At 39.2% G+C, this 24,692-nt stretch overlaps 1 protein-coding gene and 2 long non-coding RNA genes across 3 annotated transcripts in view; 2 read left to right on the top strand and 1 right to left on the bottom strand.

Moving 5' to 3' along the window:
• Window positions 1-4,893, top strand: part of LOC138183893 (uncharacterized) — a 131,030-nt gene extending 126,137 nt beyond the window's left edge. The window contains exon 2 of the mRNA XM_069121374.1: window positions 3,590-4,893. Within this exon, the coding sequence (XP_068977475.1) occupies window positions 3,919-4,893 (975 nt within the window). The 5' untranslated portion in view covers window positions 3,590-3,918. The remainder of the gene's footprint in view (window positions 1-3,589) is intronic.
• Window positions 1-24,692, bottom strand: part of LOC138183823 (uncharacterized) — a 162,996-nt gene that overhangs the window by 96,905 nt on the left and 41,399 nt on the right. The window lies entirely within an intron of this gene.
• LOC138183830 (uncharacterized) lies at window positions 18,591-24,661 on the top strand. The gene is made up of 2 exons (XR_011174186.1): window positions 18,591-18,882; window positions 24,512-24,661. It is a non-coding gene; the product is annotated as an uncharacterized LOC138183830 (long non-coding RNA).

Below are 24,692 nucleotides of genomic sequence, written 5' to 3' on the forward strand. Positions count from 1 at the left end.
TTTCCTTATCCATAGCCTGTTTCCAATCTTCATTATTTTCACAACAAATCGCCTCCTCAAATGTACAAGGGATATCTACTTTACAATAATTTGCATGAATCTCGCAAATATTTTCCTTTTCTGGATACCTTACTGGAGTTTTCTTAATACGTGTAGATCTCCTAGGAATGTTTGAGCTTTCAGTACTACTATCATTTTCATCTTCCCTACCTTCTAACTCTTCCTTATCCATACCATCCAATGAATAATTATCTTCGCTATCATTTCTATCTGCCTCTAATGAATTTTCCTCAAAACCGATACATTTAGTGTCTGTCTCTATGACCTCTACATGTCTAGCTATTGTTATTTTCCCACCTAATAAGACTCTGTATCCTACTTCACTATATCCTAATAGAATTCCCATATCTGCCTTCTTGTCCCATTTGGAAACTCTTTTTTGTTCTGGCCTTCTTACAAAAACTTTACTTCCATATAGATGTAGATTTTTGACACTTGGTTTTCTCCCGAAAAATATTTCAAAAGGTGTCTTTCTCTCTATAGTATTCGCTAATATTCGATTTTTCAAGTATACCGCTGTACAAACTATTTCCGGCCAGTACTTTTTATGTACTTTCGCTTCCGCTAACAAGCAACGCGCCATGTCCATCACTGTTCTATTATACCTTTCAGCTGTCCCGTTTAATTCATGTACGTATGTTGGACAATTATTTATTCTTATACCTTTATCCCTAGCAAATTTATAAATTCGATTATTTAAATATTCTTTACCATTATCGCATCTTAATATTTTTAACCTCTTGCCCGTTAAATTTTCGGCTTCATTTACGAACTGTACGAAAGAATCAAAGACCTCATCCTTTGATTTTATACAATAGATCCTAGCTATTTTACTATAATCATCGATAAATGAAATAAAATATTTTTCTCCATTCAATCCGGTAGTCTTGAAGGGACCACATACGTCAATATGAATAATTTCCATTATTTCCCTAGCCTTAGTTCGATTATTTTTGAAAGGTAAGTTATGCATTTTGCTTTCTATACACACCCTACATTTCAAAAGTTCCTTTTCAAATTCATTCGGTATGCCAGTCACTAGCTGCTCTTTACCCAAAATCTTTAAGTATTTAAAATTTACGTGTCCTAGCATCCTATGCCATCTTTCCTTTTTACTCATACCACTACGTTCGGCGCTGTTTACTAAGTGCTTCTTCCCTTTCAATATACTTTTTATTCTATATGTCCCATTCTCTTTGAACGCGACAGCTGTAAGTTTATTATCCTCATCTATTACTTTCGCAATATTTCCTTTGGAAATAACCGTATTCTTATTGTCTGTTAGTTTACCTAAACTAATCAAATTTGCGGACATTTCTTTCGCGTAAAAAACTTTTCTCATATTTATTTTATTTTGTTTTCCGAAAGCTTCAAAATAACTTATAACATTCCCAACTTTTGTCGCTTTTATCGGTCTATTATCGCCTAAATATATATTTACCGGTTCTTTTAGGTCGATAGATTTATCAAAATAATTTGCATTATTTATTATATGATCGGTACAACCGCTATCTAATAGCCACATTATTTCCTTCTCACTTATCTCATTCGTCTCGCTGTTGTGTGCTGCGTGCGCCGTTGCTATCCATGTGCCTGCTCTTGAGTTTCCATACTCGCCCGTGCCGGTTGTTGATTGACGATGGAAGTTTCCACGTCCCCTGCTCGTATTGCCTTTGTACCCTCTTCCTCTGTTTCGACCACGTGTTGGCCCATGCCAATAGCCGTTACTGCTTCCCGCTTGGACGCCATTTTGACACTCTCTCGCAAAGTGTCCTAATCTTCCACATCTGAAGCATCCTTCCTTTTTTGCAGAAAAGGCATTGGTTTGCATTTCTCCACGATTGGACTTATTTCTCTTCTCCGCCATTTCAATTTTATTTTTCACATACGCTACCGTTTGATTTTCTTCTTTCAATGCATCTATTATGTCCGCTATGTAGCTGTATTCTTCGGGTAACGTATTCAGCATGTAATTTAGTTTTTCCCTCTCACTCACTTGTGCGCCCGCACTTTTTAATTCATTTGTTAATTTTTCGAAATCTCTGAAAAACGATGCTGAATCACCGTAGTTATCCAGTCTTATCTTTTCCAATCTCCTTCTGCACACGATCTGTAGTGCCGTCGACTCTTTCAAGTACATTTCATCGAACTTTTTTACTATTTCATATGCCGTTTTTTCTTCCCTAACATACTCCAATTGTCTATTCGATATTGCACTATAAATTATATTTATTGCTTTCAAATCCATTTTGTCCCAGTCTTCATTGTCTCTTTTGTTCTCCATTCTTGTTATAACAATATCACATTCCTTATACTTGAGAAACATCGTAATTCTTTGCTTCCACATTCCATAATCCTCACCATCGAATATAGGTATCATGATTTCCGATCGCTCCATTTTAATTGATTCCTTATATCTTACTCAAGCGTTTCCACGTGCTCGAAGTATATCTTTTCTCTTCTTTCTTTGAACGTTTCTTCCCTTATTGAAACTCACTCGAACTAACTCGCAAGATTGAAAAGCCACGCACTCAATAACTTGCAAAACTATAAACCACGCTCTGCTACCATGTTAAGGAAATCATGAGGATTTGGAAATACAAATAACTGACTTTATTTCACACACAACAGCTATACATCTATATTCCACTCTGAAGAACGTCTTGCACGCACGCTTGTCGCCAACCGACTCTTTCAGATGCTTCTTTACGACGACTGTCCTTTGTCTCAACTCGGACCAGGACACCCTCTAACGCTTACACACACATTCACATGTACAGTGTAAATGTATCATCTTCCTAACATCCACAACAAATGTTTATTCTAATTCTAATTGGGTATTGACAGAATTGTCGTTGAGATTTCGAATACTCCAAGTTACAATCGTTTGCGACACGTTTTCACTCTTATTAATTACAAGATTTTAATTTAATTGATTTACAATAATTTATAATTTGACAAATACTAACACGTCGATTAACAAAACTGACAAGAACTGGGAACTAATGAAACAAAGAACTAAAAGCTAAATAACTAAAAGCTAAAGAACTAAAGGACTAAAGACCTTAAGAACAAAGAGCAAAAAACTAAAAGCTAAAGGAACTAAGAGTTGAAAAACTAAGGAACTAGAGAATTGAAAGGCAAAGGAACTGAGAAATTAAGAGCTAAAGGAATTGAGAACTAATCGCTATGAACAAAGAAATTGGGGAACTGATCGCCAAGGACCAAGGAATTAATCACCAAGAAATGAGGAACTAATCACACGGAACTGAGGAATTAACTACTCTGAACTAAGGAATTATCTCTCCGTATATCTCTGAGTGTCTTCTATGTCGCTACGCTTATTCATAATTAGGTCTACCGTGGAGGGGTCGTCGTGTGGCGGGTTATTCCGTGGGGGTTGTGAGACTCGAATTTGGTTTCTATACAAATTGTTAAATTTTATTTGAATCTCAAATTGAAACGCTCACTCGCGCTATTGGTAGTTTTAGTCTACGTTACGGCGCGTGCGCAGCGCGGGACGTGACAGTAGCGCAATTGCTTGCTGCGTTACGCTTAGAGCGGGAACACGGTGCGCAAGAAGATGATCCAGATGATAACAACGACGACGATTTAGAAGAAGACGACGACGACGATGAGATTGGCGTGGTTGGGGATCGTTTAGACGTTAACGGTCCAGGAAATCGCAATCTCAATTATCAAGACGGCGGAGTTCGGGTAACTCCAGCGATAAGACGATCGAGGCAAGACAAGCCTAAGTGCACAGTGTTAACGCTAAAAGGCATAGAGGACTCGCTACAGAAATTCAGCGGGGATGATCTGCTGAGTATAAATCGGTGGATCGAGGACTTCGAAGAAATGACAGATGTGTGTGGTTGGTCAGACATGCACATGGTAGTTTTCGCGAAGAAACTGCTGACAGGCTTCGCTCAAGCTTTCGTGCGACAAGAACGAGGCATGAAGTGCTGGGCGAAGCTAAGAAAGGCGCTGAAAGACGAATTTGAGCATGTAGTAAGTGACCAGCAGATACATCGGGAGTTAGCGCGTAGAACGATGAGACCAGATGAGAGTCTACAGCAATACATGCATAGTATGCGTGAGATTGCGGGACAAGCAAGAGTCGATATACAGTCGCAAATTGGCTATATTATTCAAGGTATTCCTGACGAGGTCATAAATAAGGCTATGTTATACGGAGCTAGGAACATGCAAGAGCTGAAAGAACGTTTCAAGCAGTACGAAGCGATGAAAAGAGATATGAAGGCGGAAACAAAATTTGGGAAACGCAAGGACGATATGGGAAGACGATCGGAAGTGCGAAATCAGTCGAGGCAAACAGTTAGTGACAAAAGAGGATGTTTCAGTTGTGGCAGTGCGGATCATTTAAGTGCTATGTGTCCGGAGAAAGAAAAAGGTGCTAAGTGCTTTAAATGCAACGAATTTGGACATATGGCGGCGAAGTGTACAGCGCGACCAAAAAAGACTGACTTCATTTCAAGACCCGAGAAGAAGGAATACGAGAAAGAAGTGTCGATAGATGACTGTAAATTTATATCGGTAGTGGATACGGATAGCGATCTCACACTTATACGATCAGACGAGTATGCGAAGTTAGGATTACCATCTCTAGGTAATTGTAAGCTTAATTTTGAAGGTTTGGGTTCGACTGACAATGAGACCTGGGGCGAGTTTACAAAAGTAATGTCGGTCGATGGGTATGAATTTCCGATCACGTTGCATGTTGTCTCGAATAAGATAATGGCAAGACACAGCCTGCTGTTAGGTGCTGATTTCTTGGATCAGGCAGAGTTACGGGTTAAACGGGCGAGGTGACCTTTTTACAACTTGACGATCAGACTGGCGGTACGCAGACGCGCAGGATATATTGAGAGTTAACACAGTAGAATAGACTGATGAAATAGATGTATCACATGTGGGACTTCCGATTTGGACGCGGGCGAAGGCAACACGTGTGTAGTGAGCGCTGTGAAAAGTGAAAAAGTGAAAAGTGAAGGGGAAAAAGGAAGAGGAAGAGACAGGGGAAAGAAGAAAGGAAAGAAAAGGGTGAAAGCCCAAAGAGAGGGTATAAAAAGTATAAAAAAGTGACAAAGAAGACAGGAGAAAGTGTGAAACACAAAGTCAGGAAAGAAGAGGTTAGGTAGACGAAAGCAGAAAAGGTAACTGGACAGGAAGAAGACAAGAGCCAGGCCGAGGGTAACAGACAAGGCGGGAGAGAAGGGAGATCGCAGAAACACGCTGGAAAGGTACAGCGTGATAGAGAAGGATTCAGTAAGGAGAGAGGGAAGCAAAGAAGCATGAAGATGGAGAAGATAGAGAGGACAGGGCAGAAAGGGAGAGAAGGAAAAGGAATATTGTAATAAAAGGCGCGGAATGGCGGGAAGAAAGCAACAGTGGGACGGTGACAGAGTTCATAAAGGAAAATATGAGGTTAGAAGTAGAAGTAGAAAGGACACTGAAGGTAAGGGTGGGAAAAAAGAACACGATAGTAATTGCGACGTTGAAATCATGGGAGGAAAAGACGAAGGTAATGAGAGAGAAAGGTAAATTGGGGAAGGGGATCTACATAGATAACAATCTAACGAAGAAAGAAAGAGAAATACAACAAAGGTTAAGAAGAATTGCTACAGCAAGAAGGGTGAAGGGGGAACACGTAAAAATAGGTTATAGAAGCTGAAAATAGAAGACAAATGGCATAGGTGGAATGAAAGCGAGGAGAGACTTGAAGAAGAAGGAAGGAGAGAGGCGAGAGGATGAGATAAGGAGAAAGAAAAGGTGGGGACATAAAGGGGGTGAAAATGTGCTGGAACGTAGCAGGGATAATGAACAAGGACAAAGAGGTATGGGAATATTTGAGGATTTTTTCCGTATCGGCCTCACGGAAACATGGACAGAGGAAAGCAAATGAGAAAGGGTAAAACTAAAATGGGATAGACTACCCAAGGAATACGACTGGAAATGCAGGGCAGCAAGGAGAGAAAGGAAGAAGGGAAGGGCAAAAGGGGGTATAATAACAGGCGTAAACAAAAACCTGAGGGAAATAGAGTATAAGGAAATAAGTGACGACATAGTAGAAAGAAAAATAAGGTACAAGAAGAGGGCCTACAGAATAGTGGTGGTTTACAATCGAGACACGAAAAAGACATGAAAGAATTAGAGGAAAAAGTATAGGGAAGGGAAGAGGAAGTGACGATCATAGGAGGAGATTGGAATGCAAGAACGGGAGAAGAGGGAGGGCTGATAAACGAGGAACTAGGAAAAGATAAAAGCAGGAGATCAAAAGACAAAACAATAAATACGGAAGGAAGAACGCTGTTAAGGTTGCTGGGTGAAAGAGGCTGGACGATAATTAATGGTCGAGACAAAGAAGGAGATGAGTGGACCTATGTGGGGGAAAGGGGAAAATCAGTGATAGACTACGTGATTGGCAATCAGGAAGCGATAGAAGAAATAACAGACATGAAGGTAGGAAAAAGAGTAGAGTCAGACCACATGCCGTTGGAAATAGAAATAGAGGGACCAGAGTGGCAAAGAGATGAGGAAAGAAAGGAAGAAGAGAAGGAAAGAAGCGAATGGACAAAAGAAAGTGTGGGAAGATATTTAGAGGAGTACAAAGACTGGGCAAGCAGGGAAGGAACAGTAGAGGAAATGTGGATGGAAATCAGGAAGAAGGTAAACGAGGCAATACCAAAGAAGAGAGTAAGGATAAGGAAATGGAGCATAGGAGAAAAGGTATGGTACGACAAGGAGTGGAAAGAGAGGAAAAGGGAGATAAAAAGGAACATGACAAAATTCAGGAAAGGAAAATGCAGCAGAGAAGAATTCACAAAGGAGAAGAAGGCATTTAAACAGTGGTGTAAACAAAGAAAGGAGAAGCAGGAAGAGGAAGAGATGGAGAAAATCAACAAGATCAAAACAGGGCAAGGAGCACGGAAATACATAAATAAATATAGGAGAAGAAGAGAGGTTATAGACGAAGATATAAGGCAAGAGGAGTGGAAAAATTATTTTATGGAAATGTTAGAGGGGACAGAAAGCAGAGAGGACAGAAGAACAGAAGAAGAAGAGAAGGGCGGAGAGCAGAGGAGGAATCAAAGAAGGAGAGAGAAGACAACATAGAGAAGGAAGAGGTGATAATCCAAATAAGAAATTTGAAAGAGAAAAAAGCAACGGGGGGAGACGGTTTGGAAGACGAGGTATGGAAGTATGCGCCGAAGGAAGTGGAGGAGGCGCTATGGAAGATGCTAAAGAAGATATGGAATGGAGAGGGGATACCAGAAGACTGGAGAAAAGGCGTAATATGTCCGATCTACAAGAGAGGAGACAAAGGAGCAGTGAAGAGCTACAGAGGGGACACGTTAATGGACACGGCATATAAGATCTATGCAGGAATTCTGGACGAGCGGCTGAAGGTGGAGATCGAAGACAAGCTGGGAGAGAGCCAATTCGGGTTTAGGAAAGGAAGAGGAGTGATAGACGCAGTGTACGTATTGAACCATATAATAGACAAGCAATTGAGCGGGGAAAGAGGAAAGCTATATGCATGCTTCGCGGATCTAAAGGCAGCGTTCGATGGGGTCAACAGGAAGAAGCTGGGGGAGATAATGAGGAGAATGGGGGTGAACGAGAAGTTAACCAGAAGGATAGAGGAGATATACGAGGCGACAAAGAACGTAGTGAGGATCAGGAACAATAACACAAAAGAATTTTGGACAGTGAGGCGAGTGAGACAAGGATACCCGCTGAGCCCGACACTATTTAACATCTATGTGGCAGGGCTGGAAGAGGAAATAAAGAAAGGTCAAGTAGGAGGCATAGTGGTAGGAGACAGTAAGGTAAGGTCAATATCATACGCAGATGATATTGTATTGATAGCGGACAGAGAAGAGGAGTTAAAGGATATGATGAAGAGATTTAAGACATTCCTAAAGGAACTGGAATTGAACACCGAAAAAACGAAAGTAGTAGTGTTTGAAAAGAGAAGGAACAATATGAGGCAAAGGAAATGGAGATGGGGTAAGCAAGAACTAGAAGAAGTGGGCGAAATTAGGTATTTAGGGTACATACTGCAGAAAAATGGGAGCGACGAAAAGCATATTCAAGACAGGAAAAGAAGGGCGACAATCACGATGAAGAAGACATGAAGCGTAGGAGAGAGGATATTTAAAAGGGATTACAAGAGGAGAATGGGGATGTTTGGAGCACTGGTAGAGAGTGTAGCGCTGTTTGGAACGAAGGTGTGGGGATGGAACATAGAGGAGAGGCTGGACAGGGTAAAAAGGAGATACGTGAGATGGGTTCTAGGATTGGAAACAACAACGCCAAACTACATTCTGAGAGAGAAGTGCAAGATAGAGGAAATAAGAGAAAAGGCGCTGAAAAGAGCAGCAAGGTATGAGGAGAAAGCCTTGGAATCGAAGAAGGAATTAGTAAAGGAGTGTATAAAGGAGAGAGAAAGGAATTGGGGAAAGGGCCAAGAAGGGAAAAGAGCAAGAAAAAGAAAGATGAGGTTAGAGGAGGCGAGAGAGGGAAGGACACAAGTGGAGGCAGGAGATAGACAAGAAAGAATGACAGCTAACCAAATCATGGAAGAAAAAGGGAAAAGAGAAACAGAGGAGAGGGAGAAAGGGATAAGGGAATCCAAGTACAATAGATATTACAGGAACATAGCAAAAGAAGGGCTACCAAAGTATCTGGAAGGAAAGATGAAATGGAAGGACAGAAGTATGGTAGCAAGATTCAGATGTGGCAACGAAACCAGGGCAAGGGAACACTGGAAAAAGGAGGAAGAAAGAAGATGCAGATTATACAAAAAAGGAGAGGAAGACTTAAAGCATATAATAGAGGAATGCAAAATAACAGGAGGAGCGAGGAGCATAGCAGAGGTGCTAGAGGAGACTGGAGAAGGACTGGCAGAACTAAAGGTGATAATAGGGAAGAGAAGAGTAACAGAAGAGGGGAAGGAACGACAGGAAGGGAGCACAGCAAGGAAGCGAAAGCCAAAGACAGAATGAGTGCTAGAATAAGAATACATGTGTTGTAAGGCATTAAATGTAAAAAGGAAGTCGTCCAAAGCCGAAAGGCACGGACTAAATAAAATAATAATAAATAATGTATCACATGTACAAGAACCGCATTATTGTAAAGCGATTCGCGATATTATTAGGGGGTATAAGCTAGAGAAGAAGCGGGACGTCGGGACAACCGCAAAAATCGTTTTGAAAGGCGACAAACCCGTAGCACGAAGACCGCGAAGACTAGCGCCATCTGAGAAAGAGGAAGTGGACGATTTGATGGAGTTGCGGACAAACGGAGGCGTCATCAAAGCATCAGACTCGAAGTATGCAAGTCCTATAGTTGTAGTCCGAAAGAAAGATGGCTCCATCAGGGTCTGTGTCGACTTTCGCGAGCTACGTGGGGACACAAAGAGGAAGATCGCCGCAACTCAAGAAGAGAATCGGAGAAATTACAATAAAAGAAGAAGCAATGCGAAACAGTACCGTAGGGGGGATTTAGTGGCTATAAAGAGAACCCAGTTCGGCTACGGGTTAAGGGGGTACTCTGGTCTAGAAATGTGAAAAAATCGAAATTTTTTTCATATTTCCAAAGTTTAGACATTCAAGAATATGCTCTTAAAAGGATTTTTCAAAATTTCAATTATTTTATGAGTTACAGCCATTTTTGTGACGCAGCATCTGCTCCGATCCGACCGGGACCAATGTGCAATAAACGGTAGACGCTGCCCGAGTACCTACGTATGAAAACCCTCATAAAATCATTACTGTATTTTATACCTTTTTTAAGGTATTCTTAATTTAAGGCCAAAAAAACGTATTTTGTCGGAATTTTTCGTCTTAGTACTTATTTCAAGTTAGTTTTTTGCCAGCCTTCAAGCAACATTACGTGTTAACTCTGACAACGTTTTATAAATATTTAAAGTAAAAATTGTTTTATATATTGAGATTTTACAGTAAAATGGATAGAAAGCATTCAAAATTCTGCTCTAAGCGAGCATGCAGAGTGAAGAAGGGAAGATTTTCGGGTAATCAATTTAATCAAGAAGATACCAGTTTCGCTAGTGCATCTCCAGCAAAACTGAGAAGTTCGCAAGATGAAGAAGTTTTAATTAATAACAATTACGGACATTGTATTTTAGAATTTTTCTCTGTTTTTACCACACTTCGGAGAATAAGTATTTTGAAGTAGAGGAAGGTTTCTTGTATGGAGCAGGAATCGCCGATTAAAAATGTGTAAGTATGCTGTACCATTCTATGAGTAAAATTGCCGGAAACTTGTCTCAAAACTTTAAACGTGTTTTTCTCGAAACTACTTTTTTCGAGTTGGCGTGCACGATATCTCAAGTTCTAATGAACCGATTTATTTTAAATTTGGTCTGAATATTCCTTATATACTCCTCTATCGTCCGGACCACGCTCAGCTCAAAATCTTTAATATTACTATTTTTTTCGGAATTGTCAAAAAAACGTGCGAAATAAGAAATTTTTTTTAAACGGCCGCCATTTTGTGAAAAAATGTTGTATTGACTTTTCCAAGGTTCAGACGATAGGGGCATCCATGCTAATTAAGAATCCGTTCGCATTTTTTGTTTCAGATGACCAGAAGGGTTGATATCATGCACGCCACGACACCCCATTTTTTTGGCAGCACCCACTTTGCCAGCTCATAACTTTTTAAATATTGAGTTTTTTTCAGTGAATTTTACGTAATCTCGAAATATCAATAAACAAATGCTAAAAAGAAGGATAGCAAAAATATTTTTTGTTTCGCTTGTACAGTGCTTCAAAAATCGCCCGAAATTCATGCCTCTAGACAAGAATACCCCCTTAAGACTCGGAGGAAGATTTTTGGGTCCATACCGGGTATTGCGAGCAATGCGGAATGACCGCTACACTGTGGAGAAAGAATTCTGCCCGAGCAGCCGAGCTGAGAGGATGTGAAGCAGCGGTGGTATAGTGCGTCATAAAAGTGCGGAAAGTGACTAAAATAAATACACGAACGGCTACGCCCATAGCTAAATGTTGGAAACCTGCGTTTTCCATTAAGAAGACTATAAAGAAGAACAAAATGAAAGTTACACCAATAAAGATAATTAATAAAGACGAACAATATTATATAAACAAAACAACAGACACAACAAAGCCAAGACAACAAATAAATCAAGATCAGGACTGCTCAGATACAACTGAAGTGGAAATGGAAACGAACAAAGAAACAACACAACAGGATGGAAGCTGGAAGGTGGCGACCTATAATAAAAAAAGAAAAATTATAGGTAATATAGAATCAGAAAAGCAGCGATGGCTGCAAGAATTACCATTAAGAAATTCCTTCAGCTCGCTAACGGAAGAAATTGACAATGACCCAACAAGCAAAACCATAACTCAACCAACACACGTTACAAAACCACCACCAATATTTGTCCTAGCGCAAATAATAGACCCGCTTATCGATAGATTAAACAAACAACATAGCTGGGAAGAAAAATTACACAATGAAACAAGTAAAACTGGAACAGGTAAAAATCCAAACAAACTCCCCAGAAAGCTATAGAAAAGTAATAAAAGAACTTATGGAGAAAAATGCCATATACCACACGTACCAGCTCAAAACAGAAAGAAGCTACAAAGTAGTGATAAGAGGACTACATCCAAAAACCAACTTAGAAAAATTAAGTGAGGAACTAAAAAAAATAGGACACATAACAAGAAAAATCAATAATATGACCAGGTATGACACCAAACAACCACTACCATTATTCCTAATCGAACTAGAACCGGGAACTAACAACAAAGCAATATACGAGGTCAAAAAAATCCTAAACACTATAGTAACAGTGGAACCACCACGCTACAAAAAAGAAATACCTCAATGCATGCGGTGCCAACAATACGGACACACAAAAAACTATTGCAATAGAAGCCCAGCATGTGTTAAATGTGCAAAAAACCATTTAACAAAACACTGCCCATACACAGGAAAAATCGAGGAAGTTAGATGTTACAATTGTAACGGAAACCACCCAGCCAGCTATAAAGGATGTGAAATCAGGAAACAACTACAACGTAAACTGTTTCCACCACTTCGCAATAGATCAGTTGATAACTACCAACAACAACAAAATACAACGGAAAACAAAGCAACATTAAAAACTCAAAATGAAATAAAATCTACAACCAGGAACACAGACATCCAAGTAAACCGAAGTTACGCGCAAGTAACACAAAATATTAGACAAGAAACGCCCATTAACAATCAGGGCCAAACCAACAACACCGAGGACACTACAGAAATCAAAGAACTACTAAAACAATCAATTAAAAATACTGATATACTTACAAAAATGATAATCGAACAAAACGCAACCCTCAGACAGCAAACGGAACAAATAACACTTATGCTACAACTACTCACAAACATGCTGAGCAAAAAATAAGAAATAAAAATGGACACGCTTAAAATAACAGCCTGGAACCCTAACGGCCTACAACAAAGGGCCCTAGAAACCAAAACATACCTGTACAGTAACAACATAGATATACTACTCGTATCAGAAACGCACTTTACTACAAAAAGCTATTTAAAAATTCCGTACTACACCATTTATGACACCAAGCATTCCTCAGGAAAAGCACACGGAGGGACCGCAGTAATAATAAAAAGCGACATTAAACATCACCTACACAGCCAAGTCAGTAAGGAACATATACAAGCAACCACCGTCACAGTACAAACTAGCAGCAACCATTTTCAGTTGTCAGCAGTATACGTACCGCCGAGAAACGAAATTACACATCAAAAGTGGGAAGAGTACTTTCAACAATTAGGTGATAAGTTTATCGCAGCGGGAGACTGCAATGCAAAGCACACAATATGGGGATCAAGAATCACTACACCTCGAGGTAGAACCTTGGAAACATACATTAGAAACAATAACCTCAATATATTATCCACAGGAAGACCGACATACTGGCCGAGAGACCTGAGCAAAACACCTGACCTACTTGATTTTGCAGTTACAAAGGGACTAAACGCAAATAAACTAAATATAGCACCCAGCCTCGAGCTTACCTCCGACCATACTCCCATAATAATTACATATAGAAAAAAACCAAAACTTCAAAACAATCCAGAGGCACTAAGCAACAAAACAACCAATTGACAAACAATTAAAGAAATAATTGAGAGCAAAATCAACTGCAACATCCCATTGAAAACACCTGAACACATCAAACAAGCAGTAACAACACTTACAGAAACTATTCAGGAAGCAGCATGGGCAACCACCATACCTGAATTAACAAATAGACAAACAAAAGTAATTCCGCCAGACATCCTCGAAAAAATCAGAGAAAAAAGAAAAGCGAAAGCAAAATGGCAAAAACATAGAACAAAAGAAAACAAAAAACACCTAAACAAACTTGCAAAAGAAATAAAAAACGAAATAAAAGAACACAACAACAACGAGTTCACAAAATTCATAGAGTCACTATCCGCACACAAGAACACAAACTACTCCCTATGGAAAACAATAAAAAAATAAAGAAGCCAATAAAACAAGTCCCAGCAATCAGAAAAGCAGATAACACATGGGTAAGAAGCAATGAAGAACAAGCGGAAGAATTTGCCAACCACCTAAGCAACACATTTACACCCCATAATATCAATAACAGCAACCTCAACTGTCATACCGACGAGGATGCAGTAACCACTAGTACGTCAACCGACAAACAGTACATCATACCTAAAACAACAGAACGAGAAATTAGAAACATAATCGAAAAAACAAAAAACAATAAAGCACCAGGAATCGACCTAATCAATGGTAAAATCCTAAAAAACCTACCTCCAAAAGCGGTACGACGAATCACAATAATTTACAATGGAATATTAAGAATCCAATACTATCCTAAACTATGGAATCTAGCACAGATCAAAATGCTACCTAAGCCAGGCGAAGACCCACACCAAACAGCATCATACATACCAATTTCACTACTTCCTGTACTATCCAGAATACTAGAAAAAATAATTTACGCCCGCTTAAAACAAACAACAAATAGGGAAAAACTGATACCAGATCACCAATTTGGATTCAGAAACAAACACTCCACGATAGAGCAAATGCACAGACTCATTAATGAAATAATACTGGCATTAGAAAACAAACAATACTGCACAGCCCTCTTTATAGACATCGAGAAAGCATTTGACAAAATAAACCACGAAAGCCTACTTCAATCAATCAGAAAACAATTCCCGAAGCAGATATACCATTTAATAAAATCTTTCTTAAGCAGTAGAACCTTCGTAGTAAAAATTAAGGACACATACTCTGAAGTTAAAGACATCAAGGCAGGGGTTCCGCAAGGAAGCGTCCTAGGACCAATGCTATACACATTATACACGGCCAACATACCAACAACCATCAATAGTAAAGTACTGACATTTGCGGACGACACAGCGGTACTAGTCCGGTACACTAACCCTGTAACAGCAGTCACATTACTACAAGAACATATCACAAAAATAGAAAGGTGGCTTCAAGATAAACAAATTAAAGCAATCCCCGAGAAATGCAACCACATTACATTCACACTGCGAAAACAGATACCACCAAACATTACACTAAACGGCACGTAAATAACACAAATAAAGGCAAGTCAAATACCTAGGACTCCACCTATATACACGATTTACATGGAAACAACATATTAAATCAATAATATACAAAATACAGACAGCAAGGAGACAAATGCAATGGTTAACAAGTCGAAAATCCAAACTAAGCATAGAAAACAAATTAAAAATTTACAAAACAATTATAAAACTAGTCTGGACGTACGGAATACCACTATGGGGAACAGCAGCAATGAGCCATATAAACAAAATAGAGATAATCCAAGTTAAAATCCTCAGAACAATAGTAAACGCACCATGGTACGTCAGAAACGAAGATATACGGAAAGACCTTGGAATACCAACGGTCAAGGAAGAGATTAGCAGATGCGCAAGAAGGTACAGAGAAAGAGTTCTTTCTATGCTTGTGTTGATCGTTTCCGTTGATCGTTGCTATTCTTTCTTTGTACCTTCTTGCGCATCTGCTAATCTCTTCCTTGACCGTTGGTATTCCAAGGTCTTTCCGTATGTCCTCGTTTCTAACGTACCATGGGGCGTTTACTATTGTTCTAAGAATTTTTGCTTGGATTGTCTCTATTTTGGTTATATGGCTCATTGCTGCTGTTCCCCATAGTGGTATTCCGTACGTCCAGATTAGTTTTATGATCGTTTTGCAAATTTTTAATTTGTTTTCTATGCTTAGTTTGGATTTTCGACTTGTTAACCATTGCATTTGTCTCCTTGCTGTCTGTATTTTGTATATTATTGATTTAATATGTTGTTTCCATGTAAATCGTGTATATAGGTGGAGTCCTAGGTATTTGACTTGCCTTTATTTGTGTTATTTACGTGCCGTTTAGTGTAATGTTTGGTGGTATCTGTTTTCGCAGTGTGAATGTAATGTGGTTGCATTTCTCGGGGATTGCTTTAATTTGTTTATCTTGAAGCCACCTTTCTATTTTTGTGATATGTTCTTGTAGTAATGTGACTGCTGTTACAGGGTTAGTGTACCGGACTAGTACCGCTGTGTCGTCCGCAAATGTCAGTACTTTACTATTGATGGTTGTTGGTATGTTGGCCGTGTATAATGTGTATAGCATTGGTCCTAGGACGCTTCCTTGCGGAACCCCTGCCTTGATGTCTTTAACTTCAGAGTATGTGTCCTTAATTTTTACTACGAAGGTTCTACTGCTTAAGAAAGATTTTATTAAATGGTATATCTGCTTCGGGAATTGTTTTCTGATTGATTGAAGTAGGCTTTCGTGGTTTATTTTGTCAAATGCTTTCTCGATGTCTATAAAGAGGGCTGTGCAGTATTGTTTGTTTTCTAATGCCAGTATTATTTCATTAATGAGTCTGTGCATTTGCTCTATCGTGGAGTGTTTGTTTATGAATCCAAATTGGTGATCTGGTATCAGTTTTTCCCTATTTGTTGTTTGTTTTAAGCGGGCGTAAATTATTTTTTCTAGTATTCTGGATAGTACAGGAAGTAGTGAAATTGGTATGTATGATGCTGTTTGGTGTGGGTCTTCGCCTGGCTTAGGTAGCATTTTGATCTGTGCTAGATTCCATAGTTTAGGATAGTATTGGATTCTTAATATTCCATTGTAAATTATTGTGATTCGTCGTACCGCTTTTGGAGGTAGGTTTTTTAGGATTTTACCATTGATTAGGTCGATTCCTGGTGCTTTATTGTTTTTTGTTTTTTCGATTATGTTTCTAATTTCTTGTTCTGTTGTTTTAGGTATGATGTACTGTTTGTCGGTTGACGTACTAGTGGTTACTGCATCCTCGTCGGTATGACAGTTGAGGTTGCTGTTATTGATATTATGTGGTGTAAATGGGTTGCTTAGATGGTTGGAAAATTCTTCAGTTTGTTCTTCATTGCTTCTTGCCCATGTGTTATTTGCTTTTCTGATTGCTGGGACTAGTTTTATTGGCTTCTTTATTTTTTTATTGCTTTCCATAGGGAGTAGTTGGTGTTCTCGTGTTCGGATAGTGACTCTATGAATTTTGTGAACTCGTTGTTGTTGTGTTCTTTTATTTTGTTTTTTATTTCTTTTGCAAGTTTATTTAGGTGTTTTTTGTTTTCTTTTGATCTATGTTTTTGCCATTTTGCTTTCGCTTTTCTTTTTTCTCTGATTTTTTCGAGGATGTCTGGCGGAATTACTTTTGTTTGTCTATTTGTTAATTCAGGTATGGTGGTTGCCCATGCTGCTTCCTGATTAGTTTCTGTAAGTGTTGTTACTGCTTGTTCGATGTGTTCAGGTGTTTTCAATGGGATGTTACAGTTGATTTTGCTCTCAATTATTTCTTTAAATGTTTGCCAATTGGTGGTTTTATTGCATAGTGTCTCGGAATTGTTATAAAGTATTGGTTTGTTTCTGTATGTAATTATTATGGGTGTATGATCGGAGCTAAGCTCGAGGCTGGGTGCTATACTTAGTTTATTTGCGTTTAGTCCTTTGTAACTGCAAAATCAAGTACGTCAGGTATTTTGCTCAGGTCTGTCAGCCAGTATGTCGGTCTTCCTGTGGATAATATATTGAGGTTATTGTTTCTAATGTATTTTTCCAAGGTTCTACCTCGAGGTGTAGTGATTTTTGATCCCCATAGTGTATGCTTTGAGTTGTAGTCTCCAGCTGCGATATACTTGTCACCTAAGCGTTGAAAGTACTCTTCCCACATTTGTAATGTAATTTTGTGCCGCAGCGGTACATATACTGCTGACAACTGTAAATGGTTGCTGCTAGTTTGTACAGTGACGGTGGTTGATTATATATGTTCCTTAATGACGTGGCTGTGTAGGCTGTGTGATATTTAATGTCGTTTTTTATTACTACTGCGGTCCCTCCGTGTGCTTTTCCTGGGGGATGCTTGGTATCATATATGGTGTAGTACGTTATTTTTATGTAACTTTTTGTAGTGAAGTGTGTTTCTGATACGAGTAGTATGTCGATATTATTGTTGTACAAGAATGTTTTGGTTTCTAGGGCCCTTTGTTGTAGGCTGTTGGAGTTCCAGGCTGCTATTTTAAGCGTGTCCATTTTTATTTTTTGCTCAACATGTTTGTAAGTTCCGTTTGCTGTCTGAGGACTGCGTTTTGTTCGCTTATCATTTTTGTTAGCATTTCGGTGTTTTTGATGGATTGTTTTAGTAGTTCTTTAATTTCTGTAGTGTCGTTGCTGTAATTGTTCTGATTTTGATTATCTAATGGTGTTGACTGTTTGGCTACTTGCGCGTAGCTTCGGCTACCAAAGAAGTTGGTATTATTATGGTTGATGTTCATTACATGCCGTCTCAGTTACTGTGCTATCCTGTTGTGTGTGGTAGTTATTGTATGTCCTGTTACGAAACGGCGGAAAAAGTTTACTTTGAAGTTGCTTTCTGACTACACAGCCTTTGTAGCTGGCTGGGTGGTTTCTACCGCAGTTGTAGGATTTTACATCGTTTGTTTTTCCCGTGTATGGGCAGTTCGTTGTTAGATGCATTTCTGCGCATTTGGCACACGCCGGGTTTCTGTTGCAGTAATTCTTTGTATGTCCATATTGTTGACACCGCATACATTGCGGTATGTCTTGTTTGTGTCTGGGTGGCTCGACTGTAATTACTGTGTTTAGTACTTTTTTAACATCGAAAATTTCCTTGCTGTTGTTTTTGGGTTCGAGTTCTATTAGAAATAGCGGTAATGGTTGTTTGGTATCGTACCTGGTTATGTTGTTTATTGCTCTTACTTGATGCCCGATTTTAGCTAATTCCTCGCACATGTTATTTGTATTTGTTTTTGGGTGTAATCCTTTGATTACTGCTTTATAACTTTTATCAGTTTTGAGTTCACGCGACTGTGACAAAAAAGCGTCGCGCGTGTTCACCGCCCAGTCGCATTTGCATCTGGCATCTGGTTTTTGTGGGCGAGGTGTCTTGAGTCTTGAGTCTTGACTCTTGACAACCCTCGCTACTTCGTATTTTCCTCCCCTGCTCCACCCCATTCTACTGACGTCCATTGACGACTATCTCATTCATCCGTATGACGAGTTAACCATCTTCATTCCGATTGGTCACTTTCTTATGGTGCACCTGTTTTAGCCGATACGATCTGGTACCAGTGGTTCTCAGTTTGCAGAATTCCTCCCTTACGATATTTCGAGAGTTACTGAACGAAAATCGGTAATATCTAATGACAAATTAACTGGCTTCTTGTTCCTTTAAGTGGCCATCGTTATACTTACTAGTTTTTTTAATTCCTTTTGTAGAGCGAATTTTTACTATCTAAATAAAGGGAGAAATACCTGGGATTTCTTAGAAATGTATTTCTTTCCATAACTGCACATATAAGGTTCCATTCACTTGAACAATTAACGGAACATTACTGTACTGCTTGACCAAGTAAAAGTCAAGTTATACTACGATTTATCATAGTACGTTCTTCAATATCGTTGTATAGCTTCTTTGCAGGTTTTTACAGTTAACATCTTATAGAGATATATTCATTGGGGAATTAATGTTTGGTAAAATAGCTTTCCATTTCATATGTGTTACAAACTATAAATTGAATTTTGGTTTCCCCTAGATTTTGAGATTTTATGTACCTCTTCCGACTCGTCCCATGGATAAACCATGATTATATAAACAGATTTGCACACTCATTAGGGAAATCCGCCCAAAAACTGAGTCGTATCTAGCCGTGAAAAATCAACATTGAAAGACCAACAAAGTCCGCGTTCTTGCGAGACTGACAGAGATAAGTAGAACGTCTTTGTCTCCATTTAAGGCATTCATAGCCTGTCACGCATGCACAGAACTTCTTCTTGTTTTCCACATTGATTTTTTATAACTAGTCGAGATTTAATTTCCAGATTTTCCCTAGGCTTCGGTATATGAGTGTCGAGATCTTATATGACCGTGGAATAAATTATATAATAAATTCTTGTTTACGTTACCTTTCAGTTGAGGATCAGTGGCTTCAAGTCAAGTTCACAATGTTTTTTTTTTATTTATTAAAATTTACAATCAATTCTCGCATTGAGAATTTTCAGTAATTTTTTCTGGCGTGACGCAATGACATGGCTAATTATTTATAATAAGTTAATACTTATTATAGATAAGTATAATTTATAAGTAAGCATTATAAATAAGTAAATATTACTTAATTTAAATAACTAATTGTATCTAGCGTTTAGGTCTAGCGGGTAGTGTCTTTTCAGCCTGCGGATCTGGTCCGACGTATCAAGTAGTCCAGTGATTAGGGGGTTTCGGTGTTTGTTGACTCTTTTGCTATATCTGTCGCTATATTTTGCTATTTTCTCTTTGACTGTTGGTATCTTGAGGTCGCGATGTATTAGTTCGTTGGTGACATGGCAGGGTGTATTTATAATGGATCTTAGCGTTTTTGATTGGAAGCGTTGAAGTATTTCAATGTCAGAATTACTTGCTGTTCCCCATAGTTGGATTCCGTAGGTCCAGACAGGTTTTATTACGGTCTTGTAGAGGGTAATTTTATTCTGTATGTTTAGTTTGGAGCGTCGGCCCGTGAGCCAATAGAATTTTTTTAGTTTGTCCTTTAGTTGCTTCGTTTTGTCTGTGATGTGGTTTTTCCATGTTAGTCTCCTGTCCAGGGTCATGCCCAGGTATCTGACTGAGTCCTTGCTAGGAATTGTTGTATTGTTGATGGTGACCTGGGGGCAGGTTTATTTTCGGAACGTGAAGGATACATGTGAGGATTTTTTTTCATTAATTTTGAAGCCCCATTTATGAAACCACTTTTAGATAGAGTCGAGACATCGCTGGAGAATGAATGAAGCAATTACCGGGTCTGCGTGGGAAGCTAATAGCGCTGTGTCGTCAGCAAATGTTGCTATCGTTATCTCAGTTGATATAGGTAAATCGGCAGTGTAGATGGAGAACAGCAGGGATCCGAGGACACTACCTTGGGGTATGCCAGATTCTATTGGGAATGTTGTGGAAGTGGCGTCTAAGCATTTAACCATGAATTGTCTATTGGTTAGGTAGGACTTTAGGATGGAATAGCAGGTGTGTGGTAGGATTTTTTTAAGTTTGTATAGTAACCCTTCATGCCATATTTTGTCGAATGCCTGTTGAATGTCTAGGAATACCGCTGAGCAATATTTTTTCTTTTCAAGGGTTTGGCTGATTATGTGGGTTATGCGATGAATTTGCTCTACTGTTGAATGTTGTTTCCCAAAGCCGAATTGATTGTCTATTGGGTCGTGCCCTGCTGCTTTCTTGAGATTTAGGCGACTGATTGATTCTATAATCTCTGCAGAAGTGAAGGGTTCAATAGAAGAAGACATTTGGAAGGGGGAGTGCAGGTATTCAGTAATGTCCGCGGCAACTTTGGAGGAATGGGGTTTAAATACTTTAAACAAATATTTAGCAAACTGTTTGGCTTTTTCTATAGGGTTACGCGCCCATCCACCTTGCGGACGGCGGATTGGAGGGATTATTTGCGGGGGGCGCGTGAATTTTCTGGAAGCCTTCCATAGTGAGTAGTTGGAGTCAGCTGTGGGGGACAAATAGACGAGATATTTATGAAAACAGTAATTTTTGTAATTTTTGATGATTTTGGTTAGCTTTCTAGTTGCGTTGTTTAGTTCGCGTTTGTCATCCAGTGTTTTATGGGTCTGCCATACTCTTCTTAGTCTACGTTTTTCTGCTATTTTTTTTAATATGTAATAGGGATATTCACGTTTGCTGATAGAAATCTTAGTAGGTGTGGAGAAGCGGATAACGTTTATCATGCTCACATTTAAGTATTCCGTGGCTGCTTCGATATCTTCATTAGTTTTTAGTGAAGTTAAAGCTGAAGTTGAGTGATTAAAGACTTCTCTAAAGAGCTGCCAGTTGGTGAGTTTGTTATGAATAAAACCATTAGGTGTATTCTCGATAATTGTTGAACTGACTGTTGCTAACACGGGGGAGTGATCAGAAGAGAGATCAGCCGAGGAGTTGATTTGGACGTATCTTGGCGAGATATTTTTTGTTATGAAGAAGTCAAGTAAGTCAGGTATTTTGTTAGTGTCAGTGGGCCAGTGTGTGAGTTCGTATGTGGTGAGGTAGTTGAGATTATTAGTTATTATGCTGTTTAAGAGATTTTTGCCCCTTACTGTGACCAGTCTGCTGCCCCATTGGGTATGTTTGGCGTTATAGTCTCCTCCAGCTATGAATCTACTGCCCAGGATGTCAAGGAAGTTATCAAAGTCTTCTTTGGCGATGGAGTGTCTGGAAGGGCAGTATACTGCTGAAGTGGTGATTGTACCATGGCAGTCTTCTATTGCTACGTTTGTTGCTTGGAGGCAGTCTTTCTGGAATGATGGAAGTTCGTAATGCTTAAGGCTGGATTTGATTATGATTCCGGTGCCGCCGTGGGCCTTTCCACTGGGATGTTGGGTATGGTCGAAGTTATAACCATTTATTTTCAGATAGTTTTTGTCGGTGAAGTGGGTTTCAGATACGAACATTACGTCGATTTGCTGCAGTTTAAGGAAGAGTTCTAGTTCAAATTTGTATTGTGCTAGACCGTTGGCATTCCAAAGAGCTATGCGTCTTGGTTTTATTTTGCGTCGGGGCGTATTAATTTATCCATAATGAGTGTCCAATAGTGATAGCAAATTATTTATTTGTTCAGATTGTTTTTCTATTAGCTTTTCAAGTCTAGAGACGTTGTCTGTGTTTGGTGAATTGGGGACACTATTTTGAGAATGGTCCCTGTGGCTATTCGGATTATTTTGGTTTCCCTGTACTGCTTGGGCATAGGAGATTGAAGTAGTGGTGAATTTAGGAGGACTGGGTATTTGATTGGTTAAGGAGATTGAAGTAGTAGTGAATTTAGGAGGACTGGGTATTTGATTGGTTACCTCTTTTGCTCTGGGTTTAGGGTACTTATTTATGTACAGGGTTTTGTAGGCTGAGCAGCCTTTGTAGTTAGCAGGATGGTCACCTTGACAGTGGATGCACTTCGCTGGGATTTCCGGTGATTTAGTGCATTGGTCAGTGGTGTACCTGCACATTTAACGCAGCGGAAGGTATGGTTGCAGTATTTCTGCGTATGACCGTACCTTTGGCACCTTTTACATTGCACTATCTCTTTTTTAACAAGCGGTGGTTCGAATTTTACTATTGACTTCATTAGACGACTGATGTTGTATATTTCCTTATTGTTAGGCTTTTGTTTTATGCCAATAAAAAATAAGGATAACGGGTCTTTCGAGACTCTATGCCTTATGTTACTAACGTTGATAACTGCGTGGCCGTGTTTTAAGAGTTCGAATTTGAGTTCATCTATGTCTGCTGAGTGGTGGATGTTGCGTAGAACCTCTCGGAAAGGTCTTTCGTGTTTGAGCTGGTATGTATGAAAGTTGGCGTTCATGATCTTTAGTAGTTTGGTGAGTCTTCTATATGCATCAGGGTTTGTCGGCAGGATTTTTACTTTGTTATTGTTAGTTTTTAGGTTGTAGTCCTCTTTAGAGATATCTCTCTCTCTCTCTATGGACTTAATCATCGTTTGTATGTCGATGACATCATCAACAAATATTGGTGGGGCGGGGAATTTCTTTGGGCGTGTTGGTTTGTTGGTGGGTCTGCAATTTCCATGGAGTTGTTTGTGTATTCCAATATGACGTATCTGTTGTATGTGTTTACTTTGTTTGTTGTCTGTTCGTTCTGGATGGCGTTTGTGTTTGTTTTTGATGCTTCTATTTTTCGCTTCTTAAAGTTTTTGGCGTCATTGGTACGGGGGATTTTTGCCACGGAGGAGGTAGCGCGGAGCAATTATGGATTTGCTCAGGAGAGTGTAACACCAATCTCATCCCAACCATAAGATATCGACCCCGAGTCTTAGACACATCACCACCTTATCATCATAGCGTACACCAAGGCTGTGACGCAGCTTAGTCCACATCACAGATAAAGGGTTCGACCCTTGACCTTCGAACACTTCTCCGACTACACAGAAGCTATGAGACACCTTAGTCTACATCATAGATAAGACATCGACCCCCGACCTTCGAACACTTCTCCACATCACAACCCACACCTAGCCCCTCAACATCTTAAAACCAAAATATATATAAACCGAGACTTCACCCAGCTCGGGCAGTTCTAGTTCTTGTTCTTGTTCTAGTGGCTGTACTCATACTACCTCTTTTCTCCGGTTCAGTGTCAGCTCTGTAAGTGTTGAGATTTATAATAAAGCTTTATAAAAGAAAACTAGTAGTTGGGTTACGACTCAAACTCCTTACTACATTCCAAGTACTCATTTTACGTGACAAGAGCCTGGTCGTGATTCCTGGGCCATCATCGAGTTAGTTAATTCAAATTGAATAACTAGTCGAGAGGCTATGAGGCTAGTATTCGGGTAGAGGTTAGGAGCGTAGAATTTTTTTTCTAAGAGATAGGAACACTTGGCTGTGTTCACTTTCGACGGATGGGCGACACGTGTTGTTTTACGAACTTCATAGAGCACTAGACACACGTCTGCACGCTTCGGCACTCAATAGCGAACTCAAGTTCACAATATGTAATACTTTTGTCTTTTCGTTCCATTTTCATTAAAAAAATGTTATATCTTTTACATTGGATTAAATGTTTTCTAAATTGTTTAAATTTAAATAATATGTGCTTTTTTTTATTGACGATTCAAACAAAAATTAGTGTACATACATATAATTTCCTTAACAACATTTCAATTTATTTTATTCGTCAAATAACAGAGAAATAGCAACGATAATTAAGCCATAAATTAGTATTGTTCACAAATTATTAAAATAATTTAATGAAGTTTGTTGTAGAATACCATGTGTAGTAGAACTATTCTACTATAGAATGTAGGGGATTGGCGAACTACTGCACAGCCGCGGTAGTTTCTCATTTGTGAATATAAAACGTTTATAAGAGCGATGTTAAAAGTTGCGTAAAAGTTGTCGTAGTGGGGCCCGGTGTATCGCTTACACCGGTTCCCG

This window comes from Bombus flavifrons, chromosome 10 (assembly GCF_040668555.2).
Source record: "Bombus flavifrons isolate JBK064 chromosome 10, iyBomFlav1_principal, whole genome shotgun sequence".
NCBI classification, from domain to species: domain Eukaryota; kingdom Metazoa; phylum Arthropoda; class Insecta; order Hymenoptera; family Apidae; genus Bombus; species Bombus flavifrons.